This window comes from Xenopus tropicalis, chromosome 6, assembly GCF_000004195.4.
Source record: "Xenopus tropicalis strain Nigerian chromosome 6, UCB_Xtro_10.0, whole genome shotgun sequence".
Lineage (NCBI taxonomy): Eukaryota > Metazoa > Chordata > Amphibia > Anura > Pipidae > Xenopus > Xenopus tropicalis.
Window position 1 is genome coordinate 25011309 of NC_030682.2, and position 17046 is coordinate 25028354.

At 43.5% G+C, this 17046-nt stretch overlaps 2 protein-coding genes across 5 annotated transcripts in view; one reads left to right on the forward strand and one right to left on the reverse strand.

Annotated features, from left to right (window-relative positions):
• On the reverse strand, positions 1–13163 carry pdss1 (decaprenyl diphosphate synthase subunit 1). 2 transcript variants are annotated; one of them, NM_001078761.1, is given in 11 exon segments: positions 1–364; positions 679–759; positions 1399–1512; positions 1813–1893; positions 2675–2784; positions 3626–3737; positions 4448–4589; positions 5118–5248; positions 7783–7915; positions 8247–8305; positions 13092–13163. In NM_001078761.1, coding segments are annotated over 8 exon segments (879 nt in total). In that variant the 5' UTR covers positions 5216–5248; positions 7783–7915; positions 8247–8305; positions 13092–13163; the 3' UTR covers positions 1–223.
• Positions 12449–17046, forward strand: part of LOC100495255 (uncharacterized) — a 22149-nt gene continuing 17551 nt past the window's right edge. The window contains exons 1-3 of one of the 3 annotated variants that reach the window (NM_001201423.1): positions 12449–12687; positions 13882–13977; positions 15920–16190. In NM_001201423.1, the coding sequence (NP_001188352.1) occupies positions 15986–16190 (205 nt within the window). In that variant the 5' untranslated portion in view covers positions 12449–12687; positions 13882–13977; positions 15920–15985. The remainder of the gene's footprint in view (positions 12688–13881; positions 13978–15919; positions 16191–17046) is intronic. The other 2 variants (XM_031903287.1, XM_012964417.3) reach the window with 2 other exon arrangements.

Below are 17046 nucleotides of genomic sequence, written 5' to 3' on the forward strand. Positions count from 1 at the left end.
TTTCATAATAAAAGGATTTTAGTTTTTCTTTCCCTGCTTCTGCTCAGTTTTAAATAAAATGGCTTCCAAAAATAAAAATCCAAATAAAAATACAGTGCATCAATGTGGAGAGAATGCTGTCCGTACAAAGATGGTACATAGTGCTTTGGTTGGCAGTCGGCTGTGTGTGTTGCCTTAGGCACTGTTTGGTGGTAGCTGCCAGGTAGAATCGGCTGGTTTCCTGCTATTTGTCCCTTGTTAGTACAATTTCTGTGAGCTGAATGAGCGCTTCTCTCTCAGGGGACGGCTGCAGCTTTCTGATCTCTTGCACAGCTTGGTTGCAATAACTCTGGGCGAGGTAGGTTGTTTGTCGGACACCATCACTCTGCAAAGGGTAAGTGTTGTATAGCAAAGTCAGTAATAATCTGACACTCTAATCCCTGCCCCACAGAAGTGGGATTTATATCAACAGGAAGCACAGCACTCTCCTCCAGTGCAACCATAAAGCCCACTAACTTGCTATAGCAGTGGCCAGCACCATGTTGTAGCTTCCACCCTTCCCAGCTACAGTCATGTGATATAGATATATATATATATATATATATATATATATAGATTATATATATATATATATATATATATATGAATAAAGGGTGAGTGCAGAGAATCTCTTGTTGCTGTATATAGCATATCAGTTACCTGGAGAACATACTGCCACGCTCGCTCTACATCCCCTGGCAAACTGAATCTTCTCATAATCAAGTCATTCAGCTCTGGAAACTAAATGTGGAACAAAAAGCACAGTGAGATCACTATAAACATTCACCCAATAGACATTCAGCCTGCATTGGATGCTTAGAAACTGTTCTTCACAGGTAGGTTTTCATTTTCTTTCTTATACTTTGTGAGGTATAAATGGGTTATTATTGTGCTTCCTCACCCTAATGACCCTGCTACAATCACCCTAACAACTGGGGGTGTGTCAGTAGTGGAATGCAAATTGCCAACCTGCTCAACATGTTCTATTGTGAAGCGATGGATCCTGGGACTTGGCAATGCCTCTGCTTTTTAGAGAATCTGTACACCACCCATTATGCAAAGCAAAAGGGACTCCATTGCTTGCATTTTGCACAATATCCCTATAAACAATTTAACAATTATTTGTTATTTAGAAAAGGACAGATCGTCATGCCTGTACATGCAGCTATAGTCCTATGACTAAAAAATACATTCCATTACGCAACCAGAAAAATAGCTATAAAGCTTGAATAAAAAGAGAAAGGGAGCAAAGTTTATGGACCCAGGGAAAAGAGGTGAATGCCTAGTCCCTTTTGGTACCTAGAACCGCATTTACCTCACAACATATATTTTATTATTTACGGCTATTATAAAAATCGTCATGAAGGTACAAAGTATTACCTGTTGGCAAGCAAATAAAACCGGACCTGTGGCCAATCCCAGCTTCAAATCAGCTGCAGCTGGTTTCCCCAACTGGTCGGCACAAGATGTAAAGTCCAAAACATCGTCTATGAGCTGGAAGAATCAAACCAAGAAGGGAAATCAGTTTCCACCTAATGAGCCCTGACGGGGTTCCCAGTCATCCTAATGAGCCCTGGCAGGGGGATCCCAGTCATCCTAATGAGCCCTGGCAGGGGGATCCCAGTCTGCTATCACATGTATAATACAGGAAGGAGATGTGGAATGTCTAGGACAATAATCAGTCTGACTATAATAAGACTTATATGAGTAGGACAATAATCAGTCTGTCTATAATAAGAGTGATATGAATGGGAACATTTCTCAGAGCAGCCAAACATTAGGATAGTTACATACCTGAAAGGCTATGCCTATGTTCTTGCCATACTGGTAAGCAATCTCATGAACGGCTGGATCAGGACAAGCCAACACAGAGACCTACAGAGAGATAATGGCAAATGTATCCCAGTGAGCTTTGCTCCTTCCTATCTAGGATTCTAGAGCTACACTGAATACATTACAGAATTATCAGCTTTCAATAACAGAAGTGTTGCCACATAGAAAAGCATGTGGACCACAGTGAATCAAAAGCTTTTCTAAAGACATAATCCCGGCCATAATTCATGCTGCTTTGTGAACGATGACCACATCATTATGCTCCCCAAAATTAAAAGTATATGTTTTTTTCCCACTAAATATTCCACTTTGTATTTAGGAATGAGATTTCTGACTTTTGCTTCTTATCTGAACAGTGAAAAAAATTTGTATTGAACGAGAATGACTTTATAAGTGCTGGCCCCACTATACAGTAAACAATGTAAGGGTAAGTAGCGCAGGTAGGAGAGTTAGGTACCGCCTAGAAAAAAGTGCACACTAAGTCATACTCTCTTCATTTGTACAATCTGTTCAAGCAGAATATTGTATATGTGAATAAAAGCCGTAAGCATTGCTCTTTATCGTCCAATGGGAATGATTTAAAATTGCAAGAAATCAGGACTAGCTATGTCCATTCATCATGTATTGTACATATGGCAGATTATCCATTTGTTTAGCACAAAGCTAACCCTAAATGTGGAATGTGGAATTTCCCCAGAGAATAATTTGTGCTAAAAAACCAGCGGAGCTTTCCAATCACTGTTACACTGTGCTTCAGTAGAAAAAAAAAACATAATTGGCATAATAATAAAATCTGACTCTAGGAAAGATGGAACATACATACTGCTTTACAGCTGTTGGCTATGAGGCTAGCGGTCTTCTTAAAAGTCTTTTCAATGTAGTGAGAAAATCTTTCATTTTCATTCTCTTTGGAGCCCAGCTGAAGAAATTCACCTAGGGAAAAAATAATAGTATTTACTTGGACACTGGCCAGCATGAGGCAGATTTATGCCTAAACCCCACTATATTCTGTATGTAGGATGTATTGCACATAAGCAGCATGCTAATATAAAGCCAAACCTGTGGTGTCAGAATAGCGACATGTGGATGTCAAAATCTGGTCATGGAACAATTTTTGTGCAGTCTGGTTAAATAAACACATGCAGTGTTGTCTGGCCACAGCACTGATTTCATATTGTTCTCTTGCAACCAAGGAGATCATGGTGGGGGAGCATGGCAGCGGCACCCATATACACATGACCAGGGAAATCTATGATCCACCCAAATACACTGTATTGGCATTAAACTGTTCCTAATTAAAGGGGCAACCTCATCATTATTCATTAGCATAGCTATTAGAATCATGAATTAAGAGGTGAGGTGAAGAATGAACCAATCAATCAGTGCCAGGATATTTCACACATACATATCTAATGATTGCCACTGACTGGTGAACAGAATTCTGGGAGTGTTTTTACAATGGCAGGTAATTCAGTGAGCCAATCCCAAGAGCAGCATAGGTGTTGTATTGGCGTTGATCTGTTCCTAATTAAAGGGACAACCCCAACATCATTCACTTGCATAGCTATTAGAATCATAAATTAAGAGGTGAGGTGAAGAATCAGTCAGTGCCAGGATATTTCACACATACATATCTAATGATTGGCATTGACTGGTGAACAAAACACTGGGAATGGTTTCACAATGGCAGGTAATTCAGTGAGCGACATCAAGTGCAATCATAAGAGCAGCACAGACTTTTCAGGCTTCATACGGAAGAAGAGCCAATACTTACCACGCACCAAGTCTATAGCAATTTGAGATATCAATGCTATTACTGTGGTATTTCCAATTCTTGCCATGGCCACTGCCGCTACAGACAGCATAAGATCCCCAGCAAGGACCGCCTGAACAAAAGCAAATTGGCATCTGTTTAGAGTACAGTAGCAGATGTTACAGTGGCGTCAGTCCTCCTTGGGACTCATTTAGATAATGACAAAATGTTCTGATTTTGCTAAGCAGTTCTAATCAATGGTGGCGATCTGTATGTAAGTTCAATATTAGCCATAGTATTAAAAAGTGTTCTGCTCATTATTTTTACAGTTAACATGTAGCATAAATGTACATGTTCAGTAAAGGGGCTTCTTTCACTGACCTTGCAATAACTGCTGGGATTCACACAAATTCTGAACTGAATTTTGGATTAGGTGCACCCCTAGTTTACAGCCAGGCTACTGCCAAGTAGGGATGCAATGAATCCTTAAGCCATTACATTTATCAGTTTCATCAGGAGCCATTTAACCTGCTTTTATTATCTTACATTGGATGTAGAACTCACAACTGTGGTTACTTCCCCAACTCTAATACCCTGTATAACTTGATAACTGATGTATTAAGGATATGTTACAATAAGCTAACTATCTAAAAGCATCACAAGATATGTGGTTAAAGTTTGGTAGTCAAGTTTGGGGACTGTTGTTGATGGGAACTGGCTGATTCATAAGAAAATATATTTTACTTCATTAAGCTAAAGGGAAAACTCGATTTTGGTGCATTAGTCTAAATTCTATTGACATTCAACTAAGCAACATCACACATGTATCAGACCACCACTTACTTTTCTTTCGCCCCAGATTCCACTGACAGTTTGCTTCCCTCTTCGAGAGTCAGAACCATCAATGACATCGTCATGGACTAAACTAGCAGTGTGGATCATTTCTGAGATTTCAGCAATGGTGCGCTGAGAAGGGTGTACCTCTCTGGAGAAAACAACAACAAGCATTTATTCCATACAAAACCTGGTGTCCAGTCCAACAAGCAGCATGATATTGTTAAGCAGTTTTGCTGTTTTCAGGTAACATATGTCGGAGGCCTGTAATCCGCTGCATCTAACGCTATATGTGTAACATAGACATTGTCTGTGTAGGTCTCAGCCCTACGTACTGACACTATCAGGCAATGTGCAGGTTGTGTGGTTATAGGTCTTACTGGAACCCAAAATAAATACATAAGTTTCCATGGAAAGCTGAATCTGACTAGATGTACTGAATACTGAACTGAATTGATTTTCCCCTTGGCTCCACAGATATAATTGGAGGTGGGACTGTCGAACAAGTGGATACAGAAATGCCAATATAATGCAATATCCTCACAGCTGCATCATATAGTAGTACAAGACACATCTGACATTCCTTCCTATGAAGAGGTTTCTTTGTATTTGGCAAGCTGGCCTTACTAAAATCACATTAAATCAGCATATGTAGATAAATGTTCAAAAGAAAACTTACCGGCAGTTATTGTAATGAATATTGCATGCCCGTGCCATTAGCACGACAAGCATCGGTCTGAAAGCCTTCCCTTTTCCATCAAAATAATAATCACACATTTCTTTCAGCTCCTTGGTTGTTATAAAGAATTCCTAAACAGAAAAACCAAACAAACAAACATAAAAAGAGCTGGTAACATGTAGGGGGGTTCAGCTCTAGGAGAGGTTTGGCAGCAGTTCCTACCAATTCTTACACAGATGAGCCATGGTTACTATAAGGCATAATCACTGGCAGTTGAAAAGCTGTCGCGCAATTCAGGGCTACAGAGCTGACAACAAACAAATCAACTCATTTGACCCAATGGTCGAAACAGCAGATACAGTGGATATTAAAAGTCTACACACCCCTGGTAAAATGTCAGGTTCCTGTGCTGTACAAAAATGAGACAAAGATAAATCATTTCAGAACTTTTTCCACCCTTAATGTGACCTATAAACTGTACCACTCAATTGAAAAACAAACTGAAATCTTTTAGGTGGAGGGAAGAGAACCAAAAATACGAAAATAATGTGGTTGCATAAATGTGCACACCCTCTTCTAACTGGGGAGGTAGCTGTTTTCAGAATTAAGCAATCACATTCAAAATCATGTTAAATAGTCAGCATACACCTGCCCTCATTTAAAGTGCCTCCGATTAACCCCAAATAAAGTTCAGCTGCTCTAGTTGGTCTTTCCTGACATTTTTTTAGTTGCATCCCACAGCCAAAGCCATGGTCCCCAGAGAGCTTCCAAAGCATCAGAGGGATCTCATTGTTAAAAGATATCAGTCAGGAGAAGGGTACAAAAGAATTTCCAAGGCATTAGATATACCATTGAACACAGTGGAGACAGTCATCATCAAGTGGAGAAAATATGGCACAACAGTGACATTACCAAGAACTGGACGTCCCTCCAAAATTGATGAAAAGACGAGAAGAAAACTGGTCTCGGAGGCTACCGAGAGGCCTACAGCAACATTAAAGGAGCTGCAGGAATATCTGGCAAGTACTGGCTGTGTGGTACATGTGACAACAATCTCCCATATTCTTCATATGTCTGGGCAATGGGGTAGAGTGGCAAGACAAAAGCCTTTTCTTACAAAGAAAAACATCCAAGCCAGGCTACATTTTGCAAAAACACATCTGACATCTCCCAAAAGCATGTGGGAAAAGGTGTTATGGTCTGATGAAACCAAGGTTAAACTTTTTTGGCTATAATTCCAAAAAATATGTTTGGTACAAAAACAATACTGCACATCACCAAAAGAACACCATACCCACAGTGAAGCATGGTGGTGGCAGCATCATGCTTTGGGCCTGTTTTTCTTCAGAGTTGGCAAATCTTGCAAAGTCAAAATGTGCCATGCTGATAGACTCATACCCAAAAAGGCTGAGTGCTGTAATAAAATCAAAAGGTGCTTCAACAAAGTATTAGTTTAAGGGTGTGCACACTTATGCAACCACATTATTTTAGTTTTTTTTTTTGGTTTTCTTCCCTCCGCCTAAAAGATTTCAGTTTGTTTTTCAATTGAGTGGTACAGTTTCTTGGTCACATTAAAGGTGGAAAAAGTTCTGAAATTATTTATCTTTGTCTCATTTTGTACAGCACAGGAACCTGACATTTTACCAGGGGTGTGTAGACTTTTTATATCCACTGTAATTATGAAATTTGGCCACATCAATTCAATGCCAGAATTGCAAATAAAGGCCAAGATCTACTATTTTAACAGTCACCTATTAAGAAGATCACACCCCACGTCTGGCTTAGACAGTTTAACCAGGTTCATGCATTGGTTAGCATATAATATTGTGAATGACTGTTTCATATGTGGCCAACATAAGGCTAATGCCACACTTGGCTAATTTTCAGTCTGTGGATAAACACAGGGCGAGAATACACCCCTACGTTGAGATTAGCTTTCAGATGTACCTGCACCCAGTGCCACTGCGACAGCCTGAAGGCAGGCACACAGTGGATTTTGCCACCAAAATGCAAACTTGCCACAGTGGCTCCAAGTGCAGGAACAGGGAAAGGCTGATTACAGAGTAAGGGCTGATTTTTGGCCTGCGGGTGGAATTGTAGTCACGATGGAAATATGCAGTGCAGGACAAACTGCTATTGCTCTCGACGCGAGGATTAGTCGCTACAATCGGATTTTTAAAAATCAAGGCGACTAATTGCCCAGTCTGTCTTTGCCTTAAGGGCACTGGCACTAAGGGTTCAAATACCCATCAGATGCTAGCAACAACACTAACTACCAATAGACTGATAGAAGAGTACAGTAAGGGAGATAAAAGGATTACTGGAGAAGATACAGTGTCTTCTTTAAACAAACAGAATTCAGATGGAGGTCCTGGAAAAGGAATACAAATTACATAAATTTCTTTATATTTCAATAATGAAAATACAATGCAGATTTTTAAAAAATGGTTACTGTGCCTTTAACTGTGCATACTGGACTTTGTGTAGCCCAATCCCTTCTACAGAAGGCTCACAAGCCAGATAAGATAAAACCAATATACAATAAGATAGGAATGGGAAGAAGGTTGGGCTGACAGAGCAGGTTTCTCATGGAGGGGTGATGCTATAACCAGTGAGGGTAAAATAACAATGCTCCTGTGCAGTATTCAAGCCATAAGCATGTCACCTTCTTGATATCTTCATAGAAGTTCTTCAAGTCTCTGCTTCCAAGTGTAAACGGGTCTTTATATTTGGCTTCGCTGCTGGTCTTGCTGTAGCAGCATGCTGTGTGTGTTAAGTGCAGAAGCCTGGATGGAGGTCTATGGAAGAAATAAAACATAACAAATGAAAAACTTTATCAAAGGGACAGCATGTGAATTTTCAGGTTACAGTGATGGGTTAGCCAACATGGCACATTGAGTGAGAGTAATCACAAGGAATAAACCTAAGGCAAAGGAGCTACTATAGCTGACTAGGATGAGATGTGATCCTGAACAATTCTAGCTTGGCCCTTTATCAAAAGACAAGGCCTGCAGTAGGACTCTTACTGGGGGCTTATTCACATGTGGGACTTTATAAAGACATGGGACACAAGTAGTCATGTAGTGTTTTATGGTTAATATGCTCAGGGGGACCATTTCTTACACCTACCCCCAAAGAAGGCTCCTCAGATCTGTAGAGTGTGTTGAGGTGACAAAAGAAGAGAATACCTATAAAAGGATGAATGATTAGATCATTTTGACAAAGCACACAGGTATAAACTAAACCACCCCCCATGGCAATCATAGGTTTCTCAGTAACCTATATAGGTCATGTGGTTCCTGCTGAAGGAATAGACACTGACCCCACCAAGATGGAAGCGGTAGTTACCTGGCCCAAAATGTCACTGAGCTAAGATCATTTCTATGGCTTTGCTGTTACTACGGTCTATCTGTGGAGGAGTGGCTCATTCCCTAAATGCAGAGTCGGAAGCAATATTGGTTGCCAGGAATCAGAGTTGGCAAAAATGTACTCCTAATAAATTTAAAATGTAATGAAAACATGTGGTTAAGAAATCTGCATGGTTACCATGGTCATCTTGTCAAGGCTACTAAAATAGACAACGCTGATCATTTACTGATAATTGTCTCTACGTGTGTTTTAGCAGAGGCAATTCTCAGTATTGTCTATGGCAGGGAATTTTCTGGCATTTAGTAACCATAACAAGTAGCTGCCACTAAGTAGCTCTGTGTGTCTTTCCCCTTATGGGCTGATTGAGGACCACTTTTTTTGGGCCTAAATGAGAGATATGGTGTCTAAGATGTCTACAAAGTAAAACACTTCCTATAAATGATACCCCTGTGGGTCACATTGTCATGTTCAGAGCCCATGGAATTGTATTGACTATCTGGTGATGCACTTATATTTACAGATTTCTTTTCCAGGTAAGTCCAAGCTTTCTCCACCAAGGATCAAAAGGCCTCCACAGTAGCAAACGTACTATGGAAAAAATTTATAATTTATTATGGATTGCCGAGTAGACCACATTCTGATCAAGCCAGAGACTTTGAAAGAAAGCTAATTAAGGAGTTTCTGCAAATATTAAACATTAAAATGAATAGTACTCTCTATCATGCTCAAGGAGATGCCCTGCCTGAGAGAAATAATAGAACATTATTTGATGGTAGAAGGTAAGGGCACATGGAGTAAGCATGTGGAGGCCATTGCATGACAGCACTTGTTCCTTTTGCTACTTCTTGATGTTTGGGAGGGAGCCAAGGTTGCCTATTAATATTCAGTTTCCACAGGTGGGGTGAGGTTTGACAAATGCTGAAAGTTACTACCAGGTGATAAAGTGCTACTGAGAAATACAGGAGATTCGGGTAAGCATAAGCTTGGACCCGTAGAGGCCTGAACTGTTCCATGCTGTACTCAAGTGAAAGCCTGGCATTGGAATTGCCTACTTCCTATACCCCACACATAGGAACTGGCACATAATGTCCAGGAGCATCAATATGGGCAATCTATGAGCATGTTTAGTCTGAATAACCTGTGAAATGCTTGGGGTGTATTATATATATATATATATATATATATATATATATATATATATATATATATATATATATATATATATATATATATATAGGTGGTTTGTCCCTGAGGAAGAGTACAGTCAGTACTCGAAACGTTGGATTTTTTTCAATAAATTTTTTCACTTTATTGCTAAGTCCCTGTGTGTGCGGCTCTCTGTCTGTATATATATATAAAGGGGTAGTTCACCTTTAAGTTAACTATTAACATGTTATAGAACGGCTAATTTTAAGAAACTTTCCAATTGGTCTTTAATTTTTTTTTTATCTTTGATAGTTTTTGAGTTATTTGCCTACTTCGTCTGCCTGTTTCAACCTTTAAAATTGGGGTTACCGATCCCAACAGCGAAAAAAACTATTGCTCTGTGAGGCTTACTTTTAATTACTTATCTTCTTTATTCAGCACCTCTACTATTTATATATCAATCACTCTCTCAAATCACGCCCTGGTTGCTAAGGTAAATTAGACTCTAGCAACCAGATAACTGCATAAGAGTGCAGAGCTGAACACAGGTTACCTAAGGCTCAGGCTACCCATAGTAGGATGCTGAGACAGCTGCTGCCTGCCCCTGTTCAATAGCCTTCATTAATTGCCTCAGCTACACACGTAGCACTCCAGGGGCCAATGCTCAGCACCACTCCAGGGGCCAATGCCAAGCAGCAGCCCAGGGGCCAATGCCAAGCAGCAGCCCAGGGGCCAATGCCCAGCAGCAGCCCAGGGGCCAATGCCCAGCAGCAGCCCAGGGGCCAATGCCCAGCAGCAGCCCAGGGGCCAATGCCCAGCAGCAGCCCAGGGGCCAATGCCCAGCAGCAGCCCAGGGGCCAATGCCCAGCAGCACAGGGGCCAATGCCCAGCAGCACAGGGGCCAATGCACAGGGGCCAATGCCCAGCAGCAGCCCAGGGGCCAATGCCCAGCAGCACAGGGGCCAATGCACAGGGGCCAATGCCCAGCAGCAGCCCAGGGGCCAATGCCCAGCAGCAGCCCAGGGGCCAATGCCCAGCAGCAGCCCAGGGGCCAATGCCCAGCAGCAGCCCAGGGGCCAATGCCCAGCAGCAGCCCAGGGGCCAATGCACAGGGGCCAATGCCCAGCAGCACAGGGGCCAATGCACAGGGGCCAATGCCCAGCAGCACAGGGGCCAATGCACAGGGGCCAATGCCCAGCAGCACAGGGGCCAATGCACAGGGGCCAATGCCCAGCAGCACAGGGGCCAATGCCCAGCAGCACAGGGGCCAATGCCCAGCAGCACAGGGGCCAATGCCCAGCAGCACAGGGGCCAATGCACAGGGGCCAATGCCCAGCAGCACAGGGGCCAATGCACAGGGGCCAATGCCCAGCAGCACAGGGGCCAATGCACAGGGGCCAATGCCCAGCAGCACAGGGGCCAATGCACAGGGGCCAATGCCCAGCAGCACAGGGGCCAATGCCCAGCAGCACAGGGGCCAATGCCCAGCAGCACAGGGGCCAATGCCCAGCAGCACAGGGGCCAATGCCCAGCAGCACAGGGGCCAATGCACAGGGGCCAATGCCCAGCAGCACAGGGGCCAATGCACAGGGGCCAATGCCAAGCAGCACAGGGGCCAATGCCCAGCAGCACAGGGGCCAATGCCCAGCAGCAGCCCAGGGGCCAATGCCCAGCAGCCGCCCAGGGGCCAATGCCCAGCAGCCGCCCAGGGGCCAATGCCCAGCAGCCGCCCAGGGGCCAATGCCCAGCAGCCGCCCAGGGGCCAATGCCCAGCAGCCGCCCAGGGGCCAATGCCCAGCAGCCGCCCAGGGGCCAATGCCCAGCAGCCGCCCAGGGGCCAATGCCCAGCAGCCGCCCAGGGGCCAATGCCCAGCAGCCGCCCAGGGGCCAATGCCCAGCAGCCGCCCAGGGGCCAATGCCCAGCAGCCGCCCAGGGGCCAATGCCCAGCAGCCGCCCAGGGGCCAATGCCCAGCAGCCGCCCAGGGGCCAATGCCCAGCAGCAGCACAGGGGCCAATGCCCAGCAGCAGCACAGGGGCCAATGCCCAGCAGCAGCACAGGGGCCAATGCCCAGCAGCACAGGGGCCAATGCCAAGCAGCACAGGGGCCAATGCCAAGCAGCACAGGGGCCAATGCCCCAGCAGCACAGGGGCCAATGCCCCAGCAGCAGCACAGGGGCCAATGCCCAGCAGCAGCACAGGGGCCAATGCCCAGCAGCAGCACAGGGGCCAATGCCCAGCAGCACAGGGGCCAATGCCCAGCAGCACAGGGGCCAATGCCAAGCAGCACAGGGGCCAATGCCAAGCAGCACAGGGGCCAATGCCCCAGCAGCACAGGGGCCAATGCCCCAGCAGCACAGGGGCCAATGCCCCAGCAGCACAGGGGCAATGCCCAGCAGCCCAGGGGCCAATGCCCAGCAGCCCAGGGGCCAATGCCCAGCAGCACAGGGGCCAATGCCCAGCAGCACAGGGGCCAATGCCCAGCAGCACAGGGGCCAATGCCCAGCAGCACAGGGGCCAATGCCAAGCAGTCGCAGAACCTCTGTAATACACTTGCTGCCAGGAAGCAGCACAAGCCATGCTGACACTGTGACCTTCCCCCTGCCCTCACCTTTCCGCAGCTTCCTCCTTTCCTGGCGACTCTGGCGCAGTGTCCGACTTCTCTGTGCAACTCCAGAGCCCAGGTGTGACTGGCTGTACCATGTGCCCTGCACAGCAACCTCCTGCCCCAAGCCTGTGCCATCTCTCCCTACCTCCGGCCCCTCAGTACCGGCAATCCAGCCCACGCCCTCTAACCCTTGGCAGCCGGAACCAGAAGCCTGAATCCCGGAAGAGGACTGAAGCCTGAGGAAGGAGAAAGGCGCCATTTCTGATAAGGGCTGTAGAGTTTCTGATTGGAGACTGATAGGAATTCCTTTCTCAGCTATAGGAACGTGTATTTAACTCTGATACAGTCTCCTTGGTTTCTCTCAGGCCGGGGAAATAAAGTTATAGAGTCGTTTTTGGCAGCAATTAGGGAACGCCTGGGAGCTGAATATGGAGTGTTGGTTTGGGCAAGTAAGTCAGCTCCATGAATAAAGGCATTAGGGCAGGAATAGGCTGCTTTATGGCAATGTTCAACTCCTGTCCATTGCACTGGAATGTGAGGGTATTGGCTGATGGAGTGTGTGCCCATTGGGCTACTAGCCAGGGCCAGGGGGCAAAGGCTTCTAAATATCCATTCCCAGAGAGAAGCCTGCCACTTCAACCTCTGCTCTGGGGATTATGGACTATTCATATACTGACTGTGTGGAAAGGGGTACCCGTCTCCTTAGCTTGAAAAGATTTTTTTACTTTTATGGGTGCTACCCTAGCAATGAGCTCTTGGGTGTCTGTATAGGCTCTGTGGCCCTGATGCCTACCTCTAATTACACTGCCAGGGTTGGTGCAGTTACTGTTGGGGTCTATAGAGGGGAATTTACCTGCTAGCAGCCAGGCAAACCTGGGAACCCTCTAGACCAGGGGTCCCCAACCACCGGGCTGTGCTGAACTGGGCCACCTCTGGTCCCAATTACCTGTGATCCCATCTCCATGACAACAGCTACGCGAAGCCCAGGGAGCTTTCTACTGATAACTGAAAAGGACCAAAGTACTTAAAGCTCCATATTAAGTGTCAGGAGATGTCACCACCTAGGTGGGAGTAAGAAGAGCAGAGGGGCTGGGTGCATCTAGTTGCTGATTTTGTTTATGATGAGCTGTATTATACCCACCACCCCTGGTCCTCGGAAAAATTGCCTTGCTTGAAACGGTCCGTGGTGCAAAAAAGGTTGGAGACCACTGCTCTAGACTAGAGCAATGACTCCCAATCAGTGTCTTATGTTTGAATTCCTGCCTTAAAGGCACATTTTGGTTGCATAAAAAACAGGTACTGACATAAAGAACTTCCTATAGGCTGCCAGTCAATGTAGCGGCCACCACATAGCCAATATTTTGCACCCCCATGAACTTTTTTTTAAGCTTATATTACTCCCCAACTCTTCTTTTCCATTTAAATGTGGCTCATGGGTAAAAAAGGTTGGGGACCAGTGCTCGAGAGAAAAAAGAGAGATTCTCTAGCTGAGAATTTTAGTGTTATTGTGAGATTTTGTACCTGTCACTAGGAATATGTGATGCACCAATTTAGCCCTTGGTATATCTTGCATAGCTTGCAGCTGCATCATTATGGGAAACACAGGACTTTATCTTACTGCTTTCCTTTTGTCCCTGATTCAGTTGATTCAAATAAAATAGCAAAACAGCCTGGAAGGTAAACTCTCACTTTACCTGGAGAGATGTCTTCAGATGTGGTGTCACACACTTTTGCATAAGGTAAGACTAGAGAATACCTAGGATTGCTTCCAGTTACTAATTTATTGCCACCTGTGCCACTGCGTACATGGTATGCAGGTTTTAATTACTTATATAATTTATTACTGTGTAATTGGTCCCATACCTGTATTAGACATGCACAAATAGCTGGCACTTAAACATGCAAGCTGTGTTCTCCCTTACACGTTAGATCATGCATGTACATGTAAGACAAAAACCTTACATGTACATTTCTGTCACTAGACAGGACAAGGCGCATTGTAGCATTTCCCATTTGCTTCAAATAGGGGGAAATTTCTAGCAGGGCGTGCCATTACCCTAATGATGTATAAAAGCAACAAATAAGTATTCTGAGAATGTGCCAAATGGCCATGTTTTGTGTTGACTGCAGTGTTTTTTTTCCTAATACATAAATATTGATATAAGGGCTTTTACTATTGCTCCAAAGCAAGTGCAAGAATACTAACATGCTCAAAACAAAATGTACACCTTTAGCCAGTAATACACCCACAATTCTGATCCAGTTTTTCAGAAGTGTTTTTTGACACAATTTTCATAAATAATGCAAAATAAAAATCAGCAACCTCTAGATATTTTAAAGTGTCTTTTTCATCAATCCTGTCTGTAAAAATGGCCCTTTTATTGGAGCTCCCTATAGATCCTATCAGTTCTCTGGGCCTGTTTCAAATGAGAGGTGAGTGTGTCCTAACGGTCCCTGCCAGAAGCAAAGTAGGAGGGAGATAGCCAATCACAGCCCTGCACTCACACAAGCAAAGACAGGCTTCAGTTCCCTATCAGGTCAGCCTAGTTGCTGATTGGTTCCTATCCTACAGTGCAGTGTACTGAGAGCCGCCGGCTCTCCTGCACATCCAGAGAATTCAGCCAGCAGGAAGTGGAACAGATGGGCGGGACTAGTGGGGTTTTGGGGGAATTTCTCAATAAATCAGTCCAAAACAAAACTTTTTAAAGCACATTCCTTCTATATCTAGAGGAGTATAATTCACTGGTACATTCATAATTTTTATAGGATACATCTCCTTTAAGGTATAGAGATCCAAATTAGTGAAAGATCCATTATTCGGAAAACCCCAGGTCCCAAGCATTCTGCAAAACAGGTCCTATACCTGTATAATAATTCGGTAGTAGGTAATTTCTTTTTAGAGCACATTGTTTTTTTCCAGAAATGATTGACTGTGGCATGGGCTGGGGTACCTAAAGAATGTAGGGTTCTAAAATCAAGAGGGATAACCCTTGATTTTATCCAAGCAAAATGGATTGATCTCATGTTTGGAAGCTAGCTGTAACAATACTAACATACATAACCATAGAATGAATGTGCTGAAATTGAAAGTACTTTGCCTATAAAACGTAGCGTGAAACAGTGATGAGAAGCAAATTAAAGGCAATGGAAAGCACAAGCAGTGTGCTTGGGTAACTTAATGAATGAGGTGCAAGTAGAACAATTCCAGGAAATAACACATTTTGTGCCCAGATATTTAAATGAAAAGAGTCCTAGTGGAAAGATACAGCAGCTTTATTAGTTATGGTTAGGGCAAAGGCACAAGGGGCATTTTGCCGGCCATTGATTTCCAGTGGTGGCTGGTGGGTGACAAAACACATGGAATCTCCCCTCCATTGACCTGAATGGTTCCTGCCAGATGAGGTGATAGTAAAGCTGTAATATTCCCCCATTACTTCCTTGTAAAGTAAAGAAACTTGTGTCGTTGATCATTTTTTTTTTTTTTTTAACTGGATCCCTCTTTTAGGTGTCAGATGATATTCTCCTCCCTTCTGCCCCATCCTATTTAATATTTGGTACAGGTAGTTAATATATCATGCAGGAGATGAGTAAGATATACTTTAGACCTGCATTAGAAAACTTTCTATTTTTGTTGGTATTTTTGTGTGAGTAAATCAGTGATTCTTGTTTCCTCTGCTGCAGAAATAATGGAACGATGTTACAGAAGAGATACATTCAATCATTGCGACTAATACTAAGTATTCCAGCATGATTCAAGATGGCTTCCTACACATATGTTTTTGGGTAGTGTTATGCCCCCTTTATATTGGATTGAAGGCAGATCTTCTGATGGATGAAGTGGGCTCTCCCACTGTGTATATGAATAGCACTTCAGGCACCTTAGGCTTTTGTGAAAGAAGAAGGAAAGTTTATTCAGTGGATCAGTGGCGTTTGTCAACAGAGGATATACTTGGTATGTTGAATTTTAGTACAGGTATGGGACCTGTTATCCAGAATGCTCATGAAACATTAAATAAACCCAATAGGATTGTTTTGCCTCCAGTAAGGAGGTTCTGTTTTATTATTACAGAGAAAAAGGAAATTACTTTTAAAAATTTTAATTATTTGATTATAATTGAAATCTATGGGAGATGGCCTTTCCATAATTCGGAGCTTTCTGGATAATGGGTTTCCAGATAACCAATCCTATGCTAGTATTTAAAAATACTTATAGCCTTTTAACATTTTCTAAACATGCATAATTTTTGGATTTAGCTGAATAAAGACTTCTCTTTCAAAGATATTGCCAGATTAAATCTTTGAAAATCTCCCACTTAAAATTGGCATTATTCACTAAAAATGTGTTACCTCTGCATGTACAGCGCTTTATAGTCACATGACTGTTATTAAGACTGTGATTAAGATTTAGCTAAATATACATTCTAAACAGATCTTGTATTCGGTGCATCACTATAATAAAAACCTAAATATGAAAATGAAAAATTTAAATTATTAAAAATCTAAAGACCATTTGCAAATTGTCTCAGAATATTACTTTCTACATCATACTAAAAGTTTACATAAAGGTGAACAACCCCTGGGCTCTCGTAGTTTGGGCTCTCCTGGTCCATTGTTCCTATTGTTATGCCTCTGCGTATGAGAAAGTGGCAATACTGTATATGCTATACTGTATATACTATATACTGTAATACCTTGGGCCTGTGGTATGGTAGGTGATATAGATAGTTAGAATCTGATTCATTTTTTTTTTATTTGAGGGGAAAAGAAATGGAATGCTCCTTATAATACTGCAATGTGTCTCTCCCTAA

Coding starts and splice junctions, on each gene's coding strand:
- pdss1 (XM_012964881.3), bottom strand. CDS start 12,373: ATGGCACAGGCTTGGGGCAGGAGGTTGCTGTGCAGGGCACATGGTACA. Junction 2,785..3,625: donor TGCTATAGACTTGGTGCGTG/GTAAGTATTGGC, acceptor TTTTTTCCCTAG/GTGAATTTCTTCAGCTGGGC. Junction 1,513..1,812: donor ACATAGGCATAGCCTTTCAG/GTATGTAACTAT, acceptor TGATTCTTCCAG/CTCATAGACGATGTTTTGGA.